At 42.1% G+C, this 19969-nt stretch overlaps 1 protein-coding gene across 2 annotated transcripts in view; it reads right to left on the bottom strand.

Annotated features, from left to right (window-relative positions):
• Positions 1–1278: 1278 nt before the first annotated feature.
• Positions 1279–19969, bottom strand: part of rps6kc1 (ribosomal protein S6 kinase polypeptide 1) — a 151571-nt gene continuing 132880 nt past the window's right edge. Inside the window, exons 14-17 of one of the 2 annotated variants that reach the window (XR_007933597.1) lie at positions 11443–11525; positions 9369–9464; positions 2620–5289; positions 1279–2508 (exon numbers count right to left, since the gene is read on the bottom strand). Coding sequence is in view for 1 of the 2 variants with exons in the window: in XM_028820164.2 (XP_028675997.1) it covers positions 5188–5289; positions 9369–9464; positions 11443–11525 (281 nt within the window). In the remaining variant the exon portion in view is untranslated. Of the gene's footprint in view, positions 5290–9368; positions 9465–11442; positions 11526–19969 lie in introns of both variants that reach the window. The other variant, XM_028820164.2, reaches the window with a different exon arrangement.

Here is a 19969-nt window from a genome sequence, read left to right on the forward strand (position 1 = left end):
AAGGACCCCACACTGCATCTCCACATGCTTGAATGTACAAGCAGAGTCCCACCGAGGCCATCGTCCCCTGTCAGTTTTATCTATCGAGAGTGACAGGGACAAGGGGGAGCCTGAAGCCCGGTTCAGCTGCTCAGCTTCTGTGAAGATTTTATTTTGCTCAAGGGGTCATTAGGGTGCCACTGTCTCAGCCTTATGGGGGTCAGCAATGGCCCCCAGTGACACAAAACTGAATTAGTAGGTGAGAGAAGGCATGGATAAATGGATGGACAGAATGTTAAAAGATGCACTGTGAAAATCACCAAGGGTTTCACTGCATCCCAAAGGAATGAAGCACAACGTAAGGGGGAACTTGGGGTGGTACTGTGAGCTGCTTAGTTAGGCCTATCAGACTACACAGTTTTCCATTCATTCTGCTCTCTTGGTTTAAGAGCGTTTTGGGGGCCTCTGTCTCCAATTTCTGGTTAAGGGAGCACATGGACTGGCAGCTGTCCACAGTGATGTGAAACTACATGATTGGGGGTCATGGGAATGTACTGTGACTGTTCCTTCCTGCACATCGCTGGAAAGGTCGTCAATCTGGAAGTGGGCTTAATGTGACATCTACAAGACAATGACATGTTTTAAGTGTGACATTCTATCCAAAGTGAAGTCATTTAACAGAATGGTAGCCTTACACTAACTGACAACCCCAAACTGCTCAGTATGTGCGAGTGTTTATGAGTGTGTGTGTCTTGTGACGGGTGGTTTCATTTCACATGTCGGTGTTCATTTTCACAGGTACTTCAGTTTACCTTCAGCGTGACAAAGCCATGTGTGTCAGACTATCTGCTGCCAATTCTCAGTTGGTCTCTTGTGAGTGCGAGTGTGTGGCCGGGTGGGCCATGAGATGGATTGGCATACAGCCTTGAATGGTTCCAGCCTTTCAATTACCATTGCTGAGATAGGCAGCAGTTTACTGCAAATCCAAACAGGAGGAGTTAAAATGGGTGGCTGAAGGGTTGAGCAACACACTGCCGTGTTTTACTGTGAACATGGTGGTCAATAATAAAGCGATGAATAACTGAAGGAGTAAGTAAATAAATAAACAGTGAGACTGTCATACTTCAGTAGTAGCCATCAGTAGTGCGTGGTACCTGTGCAGCCACACAAACCCCTTCACGGGCGTCATTTGTGTTTTGAGTGACTGCCACTGAAAACCATCCTCGGGTCGTCTGAGCACATTTCCATAAATGCTTACAGGTTCCATTTTCCTTAACAAATTAAATATGCAACATACAATTTCCACTTAGACATTTATTAATATTCACTTTGACATCCAAGGCTACTGCACCATAAAGTGTCGTCAGTACAATATTTATCATCACAAGAGGAAAAAAAACATGTCTGAGCCCACCTGTCCTGGACACTTGTGATTGAGCCGATATGAAGTCACATCATATTGTTACCCTTTTGTTCTGCTGAATATGTGTGTAAGATAAATCCTTTTCCCACTTGATTTTCAACTTGAAATTCTAACTTCAATTTCCAAAGAACATTTCTTTTGGGATCACAAAATCAAAACTTCTTCAAAACTAGTAACAGAAATACTCCAACTTAGTGCCACAAAGGAATGATCTGCTGTCTGACTCAGTCCATTTTCACACAGCTTTCATGTTTCTTTTTTATTGTGAATGTGTGTTTAACTTATACATATTGTTTGAAAGACCACCCTGTCAGGACCTGGGCTGCAGTTCACTGTGCCCCGTGTTTGGGACAACACTTTGCAGGACGTCTCACACTATTAACACCCTCTATGGGTATGCCAAGGTTAATAGGGGCACTAGGCCTCAGAATGAAGAGGCACTGGATCTAGGAGTAGCAGCAATGTTAAGGTAGTGTAAGGGCAGTGGTGGTCAGATAGGTCAGTGCCCGAGCTATCCCAGTCCTAGTAGTTAATTATGAAATGTATGGTCTCTGCTACCCATTGTAAAATAAAGGCATCTGGGTATTTCTGGCACCATAAACAGGTCCGAAGACTTAGGACTATGGAGAAACCTGAGGTCACCAGGGGAACTGAAGTTCTAGATTAGGTCCCCCCCAAGATCACACAATGAAAGCCAAACCTGTTAGGGGTTAAAGGTACTTCACACTCAATTCGTCACTGAGCTTGGAGTCTGGAGGATAGCGAATGGCATGAGGAAACGAGGACAGAAGACAAGATGGAAAAATTCAGAAGCACTGGGAAACTGGTGCTAAAGGCATTATCTGACAGGGTGAGTGTACAGGGCACCCAGCCCGACAGAAAAGGGGGCACATCTTTTGTGGTCAGGTCCAGTGGAGCAGCTCCACATTTGTACGATGGAAGACCACAGGGTGTGTTACATATCAAAATTTGACCATATTTGTACTTTATTAGGGTTGTCCCCTAGGAGGGACTTTTTGGGACTTGACACAAGTAACAAAATTGCTCCCCGCGATGGGTTTAGGTAGGCAATAAATGTGTGTAAATGTTGTAAATTTACAGGGCTACTTCTAGCCTTTGGGGACCCAAAGCTGTAGAGCTACATGTGCATACTTTGTAACACACTAAACACATACATACATACATACATATATATATATACACATACACACACACACACACACACAGAGAGAGAGAGAGAGAGAGAACAATGTGGTGGAAGGGATCCCAATGAGTCTCTGAACTCGCTTATTCCAGAAAATCTTTGCGTTCAGCTCCACCATCTATGTAAGAAAAAGATAGATGTTGGCGTTCATTGACGAACCCGTGGATAAAGAAGTCAATCGTGATGGTTCTGGTCATTTCTTTTGCAATAACCTCCCAACCCTCAAACTGGAACACAGCTTTAGACCTCTTTATATCTTTGTGTTCTTACTGTAAATATATTTATACAGACACACACACTCGTACATATTTATTTATGTATTGTCACACACACGGCTGCCTGACTCAATAATAGAATGTACAGGGAAAGGAGAAGAGTTGCACCATCCTTAACTAACCCACTTTTGTTTCCCTCGGAGCGGAGAACAACTTTTGGGACAAACACTGACACAACTTCTGACCCCAAACCTTCCACTCTGGACCTAAAGCAGGAAGAGACGTGACTGGAAGTCAGCTGACAATGTAGACCCTGCTACCCATGAGGACAATACAGTCGACAGACAAGCAGAACACTGAAGAGCACATAAATGGACCGTTGCTATTTTCCATCTGTTATTTAAGTGCCTGTGTTGGGTCAGTTTTTGTTGTTTATAAAATGGGGTACAAGCAAAAGGCCAATGATGTTTATTATTGTCACCCAAAGTATCTGCATATATAGTGTAGCCATATATGAATGTATCGGGTTGCAATGCTGGTAGCAGTGCCACATCAAAACAGGAGACCCAGATTCCATTGCCAGCTTCGTGGAGTTGGCACGTATTACCTGCATTCCTGCACATCTTCACAGGGTAACTCTGGGTTTCTTTCACAATCTAAAGATATTCCATCTTTCTGATCGACAAATCTAAATTGTCTGGGTGCGTATCTAAGGGGTGGTCTGCCAAACTTGTGTGCTGTGCCGTGCCATGCCAGGTTTCTCCCTTGCACATCGACACCAGCTCCATATACAGCACAATGATGATCCAGGAACACATTCAGACCAGCTTTACCTGCACGATTTGCCTGAAGTTAGAACCCACACGGATGTTTTAATGGAGTTTTCAATAAAAGAGCCCACAATGAGTTTTGAGAGCTCTCTGCCAAAGCTCAGAAACAGTGCCTGCTATTTGAGGGCTATTCATCAGTCTGCTTTTAGAATTTATGAGTATTTAGAAAATAAATGGCACATGAGTTTCCTAGAAGGTTCACACTGTTAGCGGAGTAACACAGCTGTAGTCAGCAGTAGCTCTTCCTTTATGCTGTGAAGTGGCTTTGAAACATCTAAGCCAGAACTTTCTTAAAGCCCAACTCTAATCCAATTCAGAGCACCATTTTGCAGCACTGGGCACACAGCAGGAAGTAAACCCAGCGTTAGCCCACTCACGCACATTCTCAATCAATTTGGAAATGACGACTGATTCCCAAAATCAGGACCTGCTATGATAAATTCGTTCCAATTCTCATCCTCGCGTGACACCAGCCAGTGGCCACTAGTTCTCTCATTGATGAGAGCTCAAACGCCTGGCATTTTTGCACACCCTATTGTTCACCAAGCACCAGTCTCCGACAGTGAATGGTCAACACTTGCTGTGTGTCGGACCCTTCGGACGTAGTCACTGCATAAGCACTCCAAATTGCACACGCTGTTTGCCTCTCCTGTCCTCTAGTGTTAAATTCGAGTGTAGCACATTTGAAAACCTGTAAATGGTATTCATATTTCAGAGCATCTTTAAAAAATATTGTTATTGTAAAGGTCTATTCAGTTAATTTACAGTTGAAAACATTTCATATAAGAACTTTGTGAACTTAAAAAAAAAAAAAAAATGTAAACATGCATTAGTAAGAAAACACGAGGTTTGCCTTAACCAACACCTCATTATTTGCACAAAGTGTTCAAGTTAAACAAACACTTTCAGTTCAATGACAGGATATATGTATAAAGTAAAACAAACCGGGTTGGCTGCTCCTGGGCAGACACCAGTGCCATCTCGTTTTTCAGCATCATGCACTGCTAATAAATAAAAGAAACACAAAATACGTGTTAAATCCCCTTCTCATTCTGGTTCAGTACCTTGGCATACATAATCAGCAACACACTGACAACGTAAATAAGTATCTTGACAGCCTTTCAAAGTGAACATTTGGTTTGCAGATGCTAAGTGTGCCATTCCATTATATAAACAGCACTCCAATTGTAAGATTTTTTTTTTTTTTAAATTATATTACTTGGTTTCCTCAGTAATTAACACCTATAAACAGACATGTACAGAGTCATCTTATAGTGTTTCTATTGATCTGCTTAAAGGTGTTTAATAAATTGCTTTTTATGAAGGGACTGAGAGCTATTTGTCATGTAAAAAACAAGTAGTGTGTTAGCAATCATAACCCACCAGCAATAAATTATGAAAGATAGTACAGGAACAACGTAAAAAGTTCATTTTTCAGAAGGCCTGAAGTGTTCTCATCCATTGGCTTCTCTGCTCTCTACTGAGGTGTTGGCCACTCTTAAAGCAGCAATCCAGATGGCTTAGTGTTTCATGAAGCTAGGCTGGCCAGTTCACGCGGGCAAAGAATGGGTGAGATTTAACGTCCTCCACACCCGCCGCTCCAGCACCAAGTCTCTCAGTGGGATTAAACTGTAAAAGCTTCAAACAGAGAACACAATTTGTTAAGTGAAGATTTTGTCAGAGATTAGCATACAAGTTATTGACAAACACCTACCGTGCAGTCGGAATGCAACACAATTCTAGGACCTCAGTTTTGGTTGTTGCAATTTACGTTAATTCTGTAAGTTCTGCCCCTTGTGTCTTGTCCACTGGGTGTCCGCAGACGCTGCCCTCACTGCTATACAAGACCGGAGTCACCTCAACACTGCGGCTGAGGTGCTACTTCGCTTCCCTGCCTCTGCTGGTCAGTCCATCCTTGGATTTTCTTTCTATTCTAAATTCGGCCTTTTATTCTTTTGCTGTTCACATTTCATTGCTGGATTTGGTTATTTCTGAGTTGCCTCTTTTTGGAGTTTCCACTATTAAAAAAAATAAAGCACTGCTTATGCTTTAAGCCAGAGGTTTTACGGCACCCCTCTTCTTCCAGTGGATAACTAAACAAAAACCTTTCATCCTCACAGGTGGCGCAGTGATAGTGCTACTGCTTTGCAGTAAGGAAACTGTGGAAGATTGTGGGTTCGCTTCCTGGTTCCTCCCTGTGTGGACAGCGCTTTGAGTACTGAGAAAAACGCTATATAAATGAATTATTATTATTATTATTATGTATGTGTATAGTAGTGCTATTTAGAATTCCCAGTTCCTGCCATTTGCCATCCATTTCTTACTTTGATTCTTAGCTGACAATTTTCGATTAGATGAAAAGATAGACTTGACTCTTGATTTCGACTTTTGGCCTCTTTAACATTTCCACTCCTGGTCACTTCCATTCATTCCATTTGCCGTTGACTTGTCTTCTCAAGCCAAAGGTTTTATCCTCTCCCTTGTCGGGAACTTTTGTATATTTTAAGTATTTAAAAGTATTATTGAATTTTTAAAAGCCAGAGCCCCATTTTGAAGCCTGCCTTTGGAATTTGAGGTCTGACTGCCTAAAGTGAGGCCTACTTGATGAAGACTTGTGAAGTCCTGCTCTAGCCGTGGTGTGCACTTTCGTTCACCGCCAGGTTGTTATGCCTCTTTTATATGTCCTTTGGTATGGGATTTGTAAAAGCAGTGTTAATGTTTGTGATGTGCCATCTTTTGGAATGACAACTGCAATGCATTTTATTCAAACTAATGTTTGTGATATTATGTTCAGTTGGAATGAATAATGCAATGCTTTTTTTTTTTACTACGTAAAATACAAAATACATTCCAAAAGATGGTCAACTGCGAACGTTTGTGCTAAGATTTTCCTTTATTACTTAGATGGGCAACAGCACAGATAGTGTATTTATATAAAATGTGAAGGATTCTGTCTGTCTGTCATGCAATTATTCATGAACCACTAGGGCTTCAAACTCGATCTTTGCCTTAATTGAGAGCTTAAGACATGAATGAAGCAAGTGAAGCTCAACATGTGGCTACAACAACCCCTGCAAAGTTGTCGGTGTCTTACTCTCGGCAAACTGCATAGGCAGACTTCAGGAGAAGGAGATGTGTAAAGGAGAAAAAGAAGAGCAGCGAAATCAGCTGGGTGTGACAAGATGGGCAGAATCAGCCATGTGTATATATCGTGAAGCAAATTATGGAAGCTCTTAACGCCGCCTGATATACACTGTGAATTTATCGAACTAGAACCTTCATCGTGGTCTTAATTGAGAGCTTATGACAGCTAATAAAAGGTAAATTTTAGGATTGTAGGTCTGTCTGTGTCACTAGTTACAAAGATAAAATGAATAAATAAAAAGAGGAGATTCTACTTTTCAACAGCCAGCTCATAAGACGCAGAGACTGTGCTACGGTAAATGCACATCCATACGAGGAGTCGACTGCACTTCTGTTTATTTCTCTTTGCTTCAGACAGATGGCTCGTGTCTTGATGCTATTAATCGAATTTGATGTTTTCAGTAAGTCTCATCCACCTACATGCCCAGGAAGCACATGTCACCAGTGAGTCACTTCTTCATCTCTACGCATGGGTTATTAGTTACATGTCTGTTCCTTGGGGATTTTCTTTAATAATAATACAGAATGAAAGGCACATAATCAAATTCTGAATTCAAAAAGTTAAGATGAGGACAGCTCAACGTTATGTTTTCAAGGTACATGTCTTACAGCCTTGAATATTTTAGGAGTTTGGGAGAGAACTCCAGTCCATACTCCTGACAGCACAACACAGGGCTCCGGAACTTCCTAATTAACCCTTCCGACTCTCTGAAACCCTCAAGGTCAAAACCAATAGCACTGCCACATTGGGCATTTTCTTCCCAAGACCTGTGCTGTCATTTTGTTTCATTGTTCCTATATGGGAAAGTGAGGCAGCATCTGACAATAGCCCTTATTGAGATTGTTCCTGGACAGATGTTAGGAGCTGCCATGGACACCGGTGCTGGCACCACCTGAACCCCTTTAATAAGGTAACAGTTCAAGAAGAAGAAGGAAGAAGACAACAGGAAAGCCTTGCTTCAAAAACCATATTCACTTTAAAACAAAGCTTTTCACGGGCGTATTGGCAGAAACTGAACAGGCTAACAATCATCATAGGAGGGTCTGCAATGGGAAAGGTGGTTACTCAGGCAGTGCGTTCAGTCGGTGATAATGCCAGGTACAGACATTTTTCCTGGCTTTGTGGTCTTTTCGCATTTCACAATCGCCCCCCATCAAGTGCTAAACTGGACATTTCTTTATAACTGAACTCTCTGTAAAATGGGTCAAGCAGTGGGCTTAAGAGTGATTTTGTGTTACTGGCTTTGTGAGATATCTTGGGATCGTTTTGTTGAGTGTGGATTTTGTGTTACTTGTCTTCATTTATACTTTAGTGGAACAGCTGAAACTTTAACAAGCATTCCCGTTTTATTTTCATATAATATCATGGGGTTTCTCATAGACGGATGGTAAGAATGAAGTGCAGTGAAGGTGTTGACTTTTTTTGATCCTTTTACCTCAACTTTAGCAGTCAGAGAAGTGTAACTGGCCACCCTTCATAGGTGGCATTTGTTACCTAACTTTAAAAACAGGTTCTAGCATTATTACCATCTCAGTGCCTATTACTGCATTTGCAAGAATAAACAACAAAAGACACACTGAGAAGAAGAGCACTGTCAGGGGCGCCCTTTAAACGTATCCTGCTTTACCCTCGAAAGCTGTCCATGCTTTTAAATAACTAAAGCTGCTGCTGGCATTGGCAGGGTAGCATCAATGACGTTTCGTTTGGACAAACGCTGCTTCAAGTTGAAGCACACAGACTTCTTTGCTTGTAACCGTGGATTTACTTTTAATCAGAAACAAAAATGTGCCAGATAATGAAATATCACAGCTGAAACTCAGCCATGGTGGCTTCTGCTCTCCCCACATTAAGTGTCCACACATCATGAAAAGTGGCAATTGTGCATGATACTGTTAAAGGTTCAAGGCAGTGTCCCTTTTCTGTCTCTGGATAATGCAGTCCATAATAATAATAATAATAACAATAATAAAAGTCAATTACAGTTATATAGCACCTTTCTCTCTACTCAAAACAGTTTACATAGTTGGTGTGCTCACCACACATTAGCTCTTGGGTTGTGAAAGGCTGAGGCAGCTAGTAAGCCAATCAGTGACAGAGGATGATTAGGGGGCCGGAATGTCCAAGCCATTGCGGGCAATTTGACCAGGACATGAGGAAAGCCCTACTCTTTTTAAAAGATGCCAAAAGAGAGTCACTAAATTGGCCTCTGTGTGTGTTTGCCATGATGGACTGGGCACCCTGTCCAGGGAGCGCTCCTGCCTTTCGCCCGATGCTTGCTGGGATAGGCTCCAGCTGCCCAAGGATGCACAGATGATAGAAAAGTAGAATTGCAGAATGTAAAGAAAGACAAGAATGAGATGTGAATTGACTGACCACACAACCTTATTAGTAGGCACATAAACTTGAATTAAACAGAAGTGTGTAAAGAGACTGCTCACTTAAAAAGACGCACATTTCAATATTGTCATAAAAAAACGTTACTGCGCTTAGAAATAAAGGAATAAAGCCACAGTGACTAATGTATTTCCTGCCACGCAATCAAAGGCGGCTTTAATCCCGTTTGCATGCTTACCTGTTGCACTAAGGATTTGGCCTCGTCTGACACGTAATCCGGCATGATTAGCACGGTGTGCCTATTGATCCCTGCTGGATGGCACTGATAAAGTGACTGTAAAAAATAAATAAAACATTTACCTGAAATTCAGAGGCGCACTTTACACTTTATGGAAGAGCTCTTACACAGAACACAAATGACTTCTGTCTTGTTTAAGACAAGAATGACCCCCGAGGAGCCCACTTCAGTTCACAGCATTCTCTTCAGAAGTCAGGCTCAGGGTGCTTACAAATCTTTATACAGAAAAAGCAAAATGCAAATACTGCAATTTAAAGATCTCCTTACGTGTACATTAATAAGCAAGCGTAAACTTCTACAAACCGGTCACAACGCTAAGAATTAAATACATTTACTAAACCAAAGCAAAACTAGTCAGAAACCTCACTCATCAGGGTCACAGCCAAGACAAGAGCATCACTGGCCACTCCAGATAAGAGCGGCTCATCACGTCGAGGTGTCACCCACTTTGGGACAACGGTGCCACTTTAGGTTCGAGTTAAAAGGCTCAGTATGGAGCCTAAGTGTGAGTCTGTACTTTGTGCTGATGGTTTATTAATATTTATTAGCTTATCCAAAGCAACTTACAAAAAAGGAGAACATAATCAAGTAGACATCAGTCTGGGAGACAAGATTAGGAAAGTGACAATCACAAGTAAGGAGCTCAGAACAAAAATGAAGCCAAGTACACTTCCTTAGTTACAAGAATCTGAAATTACACTGACATTCTGTACCACACATCCATTCATTCTTAACATCTGCTATTTCAGTTCAGAGTCGCAAAGTAGCACAGGGTATAAGACAGGTGCGAACTCTGGATGGTATGGCCGCCTGTAGCAGGGCACACTCTGCACACATCTGCACTCACTCAGCCTAAAGTGCGGGATTTGAGGTACAGACAGGAGTGGATTTTGAACCCAGGCCTTTGAAGCAGTGAGGCAGGTTTGAGTACAAACTTGTTGGGGGTCTCACTAGAAAGAGCCACACAGATGTACTCAATTCTGAATAAAAAATGGATTGTTGTAAACATCTCAAATGATGAAAGTCATAACACATCTCCTCGAAGCAGACCTGATCCAAAACCTAGGAAACAGCCCTAGGTGGGCTACCCGTCCATTGCAGGGGCCACTTACACACACACTAAGGACTAAAGCCAGGACCCACAAGGCAGTAACACTACCTACTGTGCAGCCATCCCCAAATCCAGGTGTGTGGAGCGTCAAACTGAAGAAGCCTTCAAGGGGGCTTCAATGAAGCTCTGAACAGAGGGCCTGAATACTTGTGTCATTGGGTTATTTCAGTTATTTTTAATAAGCTTGCAGAAATTCCTAAAATCCCATTTCTGTTTGTCATTTTGGGGTTTTGAGTGCTGCTTGATGAGTGAAACAAAGATCTGAAGTGAATTTAGCACAAGGCTGCAACTTAAAGTGTGTAAAAAGTGAAGGGGTCCGAGGCCTTTCTGAAGGGGCTGTACACACACACACACACACACACACATACGTAAATGCTAATAAACACAAGCAGAGGCCATTGTGTGCACACCAACTCCTGCAATGCACGTATTTTAAAGCTCAATTTCAATTTCTTTTTTAAAATCCAATAAATATGATGATGCTCGCTCATTTCATCAAAATAATACTTAGATTTTGTAAACTGACAAATACACAAGTAAACAAAATAGGCAGTTATTGAATTATTTATTCCCTGTTTGATAAAAGACCCACATCTTCATGCTGATTTTTTTTTGGGTACTGCTCTTTGCCAATCCACCTGCCTGTGAAACTGCCAATTTTATATTATTGTGAACTACTTTGACCACCACTAAATAATTCCAACAAAACATTAGTTCTTGTTGGCAGTTTACTGCTGTATGAAATGAAATCAGTTATTATCTGTTGGCACTCGGCAGGGTTTCATGTCCTTCGCTTGATTTTTCACTTGGTTGCCTTACGGATAAGAAGAGATGCCAGTTTTTTGGTTGGATGGAAGCACTAGAATTAGATCAATTCAAATGTGTCCCCCACAGAAAACGTACCTTTCCACATAGTAATTCAAAAAGAATGGCTCCTAGGCTCCACCAATCACAGGCTTCGGTTTCCTCAGATATGCTCCCAATTTCTATATTAAGAAAGAAAGTTGTTTTACTGTTAACAGAACATTCACAAGGCTAATGAATGCAATTCAGAGTAGGCAGGTGCCAACATTGGGCATGAGACAGGAACCAATCCAGGCCACCTTAGTGCTTTATGGTTAAAAGTTAAAACACATTTTAGGAGATTAGCACACTTTCAAAGAAATAAAGGCAATATAAAACAAGAGAGAAAATGTAAAAGGTTTAAGTCGCCACCCTGACGTCTGCCTGGGTAGTGCCCGTCAATTCACTAATGCAAGCGGCCCACCATCAGGACCTGTGAAAGATCCACTTATAATGGCACCCCACTGCGACTAAACAAATCCTTGGTGGGTTGAATTTGAGCCCCCCGTTTTTATCCTTCATACTGGATGCTCGTTTACTCTCAAGGCAGCTCTTATGTCTGCTCATCTCTGGGCAGCACAATTCTTGCTAAATCGTACTTGAAAATCCTTGCCTTGGGAGGATTTATTTTAGAAACAGCACCAAGGGGCTCGGCAAAGACGAGTCTGTCAAGTGCTTTAGATGTGCACTCGGCCTTCTCTTCGTCACTGCGACAAGTCAAGAGGATGCTCACTTGCTCGCCGGCGCCCTCTGTAGTTCGTCTTTGTCTTTGCAAAGGTAAACACTGATGTCTTTTCTTTTTGTTTGATCTTTATCTATGTTCATTAGTAAGTACTATCTTGTTTTTTAGTTTCAAACTATTCTCTTTATTTTGTGACATGTCTATTTGCTGTTTTTTCTGCATTCCTTGTGTCATAAGTGACTGGAATCCAAATATGGAAACAGGTGTGTGTTGTGGACTGGGAGTCCCAAAGAACAAGTCCCAATATGCTTTAAAAGCTTTTCCAACAATGCCCACTAGAGGGGGATATCACCACCAAACCCCAGCTAGTAATCAGGGCAAGCACTGAATCTTTATAAATTAAAGGATTCATTCTTCACAAAAATAAAACAAAAAGGTGTTTGCATTACAAGGAAGCTCAGTGGAGCAAAAAGGCAAAACAGAATTCCCTGTAACAAGAAGACAATCCAAGGTGAACACAGTCCCAATATAGAATCCAAAAGGAAGGTCAAAACACAGAGCAGAAGGTCGAAAAAAATCCAGAAAAAGCACAACAGTTCACCAACTCCAGAGTGCATTCACAATGGCCAAGAAAGGCAGGAGACTCTTCAGGTTTATAGGGCGGAGGGATTGGCAGGCAGCCCCATATCTTGGGGGACCACTCGCAAAACAAAAGCAGCTTATATACACAAATAAAATAGAAAAAGTCAAAGACAAATGCACATAAGTTAATAAATAAAAACTCAATATAACAGACATAAACATGAATATGAACCCCAGCCAGGGGGCAGTATGAGGTATTCTAAAATACCCCTAAACTCTGTTAGCCTACAGGAATAGGCCTCACCACAGGTAGCCTGATCCCTAAACCCCACAAGGAGGCTTTGGCCTGCACAGGCCCAAAAAGTGGAACAGTCCTTTGAAGTTCAAAATACTCAAAATATACTTTAAATGTTCCAAAACCTGTCTCTCTCTAAAGTAAAGAAAACAACCTCTGGTTAGAGAGACCAACCCAACAAGGAATTGCAATTTCTAAAGATTTTATATTCAACACAGAGAATAAAAATGGCAAAAAAAAAATGTATCTGAAAAGGCAACCCACAGAAAACAATTCCAAATCCGTAATCCAAGAGTCAAAACCCCAAAGACAGAAGCAATACACTCTAATCAATCTCTTATCATCGTTACTCAATCATCCAGAAACTCCACTTTGTAAAAATCAGAGATCATAACATAGGGAAGCTATGAACTGTTAACCAGAATATCAAACACTAGGAGCTCAAGACTAATGCTGTTCAATGTTCCAGTACCAGTGGAAGTGTTTAGGAGAAGAAGGAGTAGATGTGTTGTGGGATCTAAAGAATAAGATCTATAAGAAGGAGAGAGTAGCAGAGGAGTAGAGGATCAGTGGGACTGTAAACATTAATAAGGAGAACAATGATATTCAGGACTGTGGAAACCACAGAGGGATAGAGCCAATATCACACACAATGATAACCTGGAAAAGAGTTCAACGGAGAAGGCTTAGGAAGAAGACCGCCATTGGGTGGTGGGGCACTCTGGTTTTATGCCAGGGAGAGGATCAACTGATGAAATTATTGCATTGTGATGAATGGAGGAGCATTGAGAAAAGTCTGCATGTTTAGGTGTTTATTGATTTGGAGAAGGCTTATTAAGAGTGCCATATTAAGAGGTCTGAAGGTGCATGTGAGTGAAAGGAGGACCAGAGAAGTGTGTGAGGATTGTCTAGAACATGAATGAAGGAGTGCTGGGGTAACAGAAAAGATTCCAGTTAGAGAGGTTCTGTACCAATGATCTTCTTTAAGTCCTTACCTCTCTGATCTGGTTTAGGATGTGCTGACCCAAGAGATAAAAGACCAAGCACCCTGGTGCAGACTTTGTGCTTATGACATTGTGTCGTAAGGAGGAAATGGAGAGGAGCAATGAAGAAGGGCTTTGGAAGATAAGAGGACTTAAGATAAATAGAAAGGAGACAGTATACTGTATGTGAGGTTTAATGATGATCATGATTCAGATGTTACTCAGCAATGAGAGCTACTGGTAAGAGTGGAGAAGTTTAAATGTCTAGGATCAGAGGTAGCCCAAGATGGAGAACTGCATACAGAGATAACACAAAGTGCTGTGGGAATGGAACAATTGGGCAGGAGGTATCAGGAATATTGTGTGTTTGAAGAATTGAGGTAGGGCAGTAAAGGAAGCGCCAGAGATGAAGATGGAAATGACAGAAATAAGAATGTTGTGTGGAGTTACAAAAAAGGAAAGAAATGAGACACCCAGAGGTACAACAAAAGTGTGACAGACATCTAAGAAAGCGCAGAAAAGTAGGTTAAGGTGGTATAGACAAGTGATGAACAGAGACAAAGAATATTTGGGCAAAAGAGATGGGAATGAATGTCAAGGGGAAAGTGGATGAATAAAAAAAAAAAGAAGAAGGTAAGGAAAAAGGTTTGACGGGACAGGAGCTGCAGAACCAAGCTGTATGGAGAAGGTTGTTCAGATGCATTGACCCCACATAAAGGTGGGCAAAAGATGAAGAGGAATAGGAAGCCGTTCGAGCATTCAATCCGTAAACTCGGGACACCACACTAAAATGTTTCAGAGTTCTAGAGCCGAGTCTTCGTGATGCAACTCTTAGCAACTTGTGGTTGGACTTTCCGAGGCATCAATGCAGTGAATCCAAGCAACTCTCCAACACAATGCAGAGACACTAAAATATATTAATATCTTTCATAAGCTGAAGAATTAATTTAAAATACATGAGGTAATGTTCCTTGAAAATAAAGCTTTAAGAATACCCAAAAAGCATCTAACGAATAACACACGTCTGTGCTCCTCTGTCACAGCCTTGCCATTCTTGGGCACTGCCACCATTTCCAGTCGGCCACACCCGCACACACCACAACATGACTGTGTGAATGCGAATGTGTGTTGCGACAAGCATAGCAGGGAGAAGTCAAGCAACTTTTACTTCTGGATTTGACTCCAAGCCAGCATTGAGTGCTGCCATCCTCATTTCCCTGGGGCATCGTTATAAAAATGAACACAAGCCAATTTACATTTCATCTGAAATGATTCTGCTTGAAAGATGCGATTGTGCAGCAAGAATCATTTTTAAACGAATAAGTGTGTCTAATTTGGCTTAAAGACATTCAAGTCACCGGTAAATTGGACTACTAGAACCTACTCAGGGCTGAAGGAGAAGGAAAACTCTCACGTCTCTGCGCACTCGAGGTGGGCGCTTTACTTTGTACTTTCGAAGCGAACAATCAGGTGGGCATCTTGAGAGGCCGACGTCTACCGCCGCCTATTCAAGCAGCACACGATGTTCCTATGAGGCCAGAAATGAAACTTGCACAGTCAAACTTCAAGAACAGAACAAGCACTTTAATGATAAATTAAACGACAAAACCACAGGGGAAGAAAATGGCCTGAAAGAAAACGAAATAGTGGAAAGTGTCTGAAACCTTCACCCAACTGAAAATCGAGGAGAAAACATTCAGTATAACAGTTTAGGACTGCATGGCCAAATCACATTTCAAATACAGTTAAAAACCTTCAACAAAATGGCTCTCTACAGCCGGGTTGTCGAACTCAAATCCTGGAGGGCCACCATGGCTGCAGGTTTTTGGTTCCAGTCACTTTCTTAATTAGTGTCCGTTACTGTTAGTTATTTTGCGCCTTGATTTTAATCGACTTGCTTTTTAAGCCTCAGAACCCTAACCTTAGCTAACTCTGTGGTCTCAAACTCTTAACCTAGAAAGTCAGCATTTTCAGTTAATGAGAAGCCAAACATGTTATTTAAATTTTACAGCTTTGTTAGTGCTCTCCTTCTGCCACATCAAATGTTTGGTGGACCAGAACTGATCAGTACGTCTCAGATTATTTTTTCTTTTGAAATATTTTATTGTGTGGACAGGGGCAGTATCTTCCCTGGGGTGCAAGAGGGCAACCCCCCTGGATTACATCAGGGCCAGAGGGTGCCTGGAGGTTCCAGAGCCATGGACTGCAGCACTTCCGCCACACCAGGAAGTGCTGCCGGAAGATCATCATGGAGCACCTGGAGCACTTCTGGGGAGTTATAAAAGGGGCCACCTCACTCCATTCGGAGAGCCAGAGTCAGGTGATAGTGGACAGAGCTTGCGAGAGAGGAGTGGAGACAGCAGGAGGAAAGAAAGGAAAAGGAAAGAGAAGGACTGTGAGCAATATTATTGTTGGTTTGGGCACTGTTTGGTGTTGTGTGCAGGAGAAGAAAATAAACGTGCGTCTTTGGACTTCTGGCGGTCTCAGTGTCCATCTGTGTCCAGGCTGGTCTTTCACAGTTGCAACACAAATGGAAACTTTTGGCACGCTCTGCGTCTCATTATTTTTTGACCGTTGGTTACAAGAAAAAAGAATCAATCAAGGATTCACTGATTGGCCAGTTTATTAGGTAAACCCCTACCTTCATCCATGTTCTCCATTCCAACATGTCCTCCATCATGTGACAGCAGTACATGGTATACAAGGCAGGCTGGCATTTTACTCATCAGTCTGTGCTCACTGGAATGGGCAAATCGAGTGATGTTAGTGACTTAGAAGCATGGCATGATAAGTGGCACCAGGTCTGTTGTTTCTAGCACCTTCCAAATGGCTGCTGTCAGGGGTGCAAAAAGCAAAAATACAACTAGCGACCAGTGATCCTGTGATTGAAAACAGCTTAGGGATAACAGAAGTGAAAGGAGAATGTCGAGGATCAACGAGAAAAAAGATGGGTCAGAACCCAATTCAACATGCCACCTCATAGCGCAGCACTTTTTTGGACTGTGTCATTGTTGTGATGTGAGATTTTACATATAACTTGATAAATGTTTTGTATTTCTTTATTTCTAATTTGGGCAAAGCAATGTAATTTAGTGTTTACCCAAACCCCCCCCTTAGGAATGGGTCTGTTTGAATTTTACGACAGGATTTAGGGGATGTGTGTTTTAAACCAGTTTGCCGAGTGTTTCTTTGCTAAAGTCATTTCTACCCCCACAAATGGGCTAAGGTGTACTTTAACATATGGTTTGGGGGCAGGTGTTAAGATGTTCTATTCCCCCATTGGTCTGAAGTATGGCTGTTTGGAATTGGCTTGGTTCAGAAGCCTTTAAGTACTACGACGCCCTATTGGCTGTAGGGGTTGGACAGAAAAATCAATATATTTACTTGTTTAACCTCACACTCTCTCTCTTATTAACCAACATCTGAAAGAAGCATCTCTCTTGCTCATCTGTGATGATGAAGACAACACAATGAAGAGCACAGCTCAGCAGCCATTTTGAACAGACATGTGGCTGAAAGCTGAGCACCAATGATGCCTTAACTAGAGACATTTAAGTAACTACAAGACTGTGTGCCGCCTGAACTACATATCACCATTTAATCAGGTTGTATGGTTGCCAATATTCAAATATACTTTGCATTTTGTTATTATTTATGAATATTATCAATAATACATTTTTTAAACTGTAACTTAACTTCTGCTTGTCTTTTTACTACATCTAATTGCCTGAGGTTATAGATATAGAAGGGAAGGTGGGGATAAGTTATATACAATAATACCTTATAAATAGTGGTAAGTCTGTGAGATTAGGCATTCTAAGGCTACATATTAATAATACAATAGGGGAAAGTAGAGCAATATATATTACTCTACCCAGATAAAACAGTCATGAAGGGGTGAAAACAGCAGGAAAAAAAAAAAAACACGTTGGGTACCAATGGCCGCATGTCTCTAGTGGGCACAGAAGCATCAAAACTGGACCAATGAGAAGTGGGGGGAAAAAGTGGCTTGGTTGGATGAATCTGCACTCCTTAGGCACTTTGCTAATGGCAGGATCAGAATTTGGCACAAGCACCACCACAATTCCATGGAGCTATCCTGTTTGGTGTCAACAGTACAGGCTGGTGCTGGCCATGTGATGGTGACAACCCCTGACACCCATTAAAGGAACATCTGAACACCAACTTGGTCAATGCTGACCAAGATAATCCCTTCATGTCTACACCTAGATGGAAACTTCCAGCATGATGGTACACGTCACACCGGCAAGTGACACACATGACAGTAAGTTTTCATGGCTTTCAGTGGTCTGCACAGGCACAGATATGTTTGGGATGAGATGGAAAGGGCGGTTGACAGCATGGCATATCATTTCCATGTGGCACAACACATTCAGTATCGAGCAGTGTCCAAATTCATGCTGAAGACCAAAGGACGTTACATGGGCCTAATAAACTGGCTGTCTTACGCACGCTGCCCTCGGGAATATCGGTGTGATGCTGACCACCACCATGCCACCCAACTGCTCACCTGCCCTCACTGCGCTCTAAAGCGGATGCATCCCCTGCATGCTCCCCATGTATGTATCAAGCAGTGCTTACCCTCACTGCCAACAGCTGAATTTTCATTTGATCCTCTGTGATTTTATTTTAGAAATTTGAAAGGGGCTTCACAATTTATTAACACCTCTGCTTCCTCCTGGATATAATCTTGGCTTTCTTTTTTTTTTTTTTAAAAAAAAAGACACAGAGGCACATCAAATTAAAACACAGAGTCTCCTGGGCGATGCATAAGCAAACTCAGTCCCGACACTAACATCTACCGGTCGAGGGGGGGGAAACAAAGCAAAGCCATCCAAAGCATCCGCCTTTTGATGTCCAAAGGTTCTGAGGCCGCTGAAGGCTTCGTTTTTCTTTACGGAGTCTGCCAAAAATCAAGGGCCCCAGGGTGAAATAGTGCAGGCTCAAGTAGTGTGCCTGATGGAGAGATATGAGACAAAATGGTAATAAAGGGGATGATTAATGCAGCACCTTGGCATGAGACACTCTGCAAATAATTCACGACGGCATTAGGTGTCCCTTTGTTACCCAGAATCTATCTGCATATTTACACGAGCACGGCAAAGGCCACGGCAAAGGGATATTGTAAAGACAGCCATGGCAAGCAGGTGAGCAATTTCTACCAAACTAAATCTTGTACGTCTAATTAAATTCTGACCACGGACGAAACAAAGGGCCACCATGAGCCACCAGAATAGCTTCAGTGTGACAGACAACATTTCCTGAGATTTTCAATCGTAGTCCTCATAGACCTAATGTTAGCGAGTCGGAGGTGTTGTCAGTGACCTGTGACGACTAATCACCTAGTGTGACATACCTAGCGACTCACTTCAACTAGTCCGTGACTCGCCCCTCAAACAGGTTTGGTTTTGTTTTCGTTGTAGGGACAGCTCTGTGTGCACGTGGGCCGAGAGCCAATGAACGCTCAGGTAAAAGTCCAATGCACAGAAAGGAATAAGGACCTCACAAACAGGACAGAAGGTCGTCTGTCTGATGTCTCAGGTTTTACACACCACAACGAGGGTGGGGGGGATGGGGGGAGAGAAATGAAAATAAAGAGCTGACACAGGAGCTGAACTCGCCACACCTGTTAACCCTTTGAGCAGCGGCGACTCCAGAGGCAGCACATGATTAGCCGTCAGGAAAAGCTGTCAGCTCAAGTGTACTGGAGGGCCATCACGCAGCTGCTAAATTTGACAAGTCTGTCGTGTAAACTGACATGTTGATATCAGCAACTGCAGTCAGCAAGTCTCACATACCCAACAACTAGAAGTTGCATAATGTGACATCAGCTTAATGCTTAATGTTATGCAACAGCCAAGCTTTACTCCTTGGCTTCTGTTCATTTTCTGTTCAGTTATTATTTATGAACTTCTGTTTATGTTTTAATGCAATTTCCAGCAGATTTGTTTACCATTTATTATTTGTTAGTATGTCCCTATAAATGTGTGGCCCGATTCTTTAATCAACCTCTGGTGACTCACC

Source organism: Erpetoichthys calabaricus, chromosome 15 (genome assembly GCF_900747795.2).
Source record: "Erpetoichthys calabaricus chromosome 15, fErpCal1.3, whole genome shotgun sequence".
Taxonomy (NCBI): domain Eukaryota; kingdom Metazoa; phylum Chordata; class Cladistia; order Polypteriformes; family Polypteridae; genus Erpetoichthys; species Erpetoichthys calabaricus.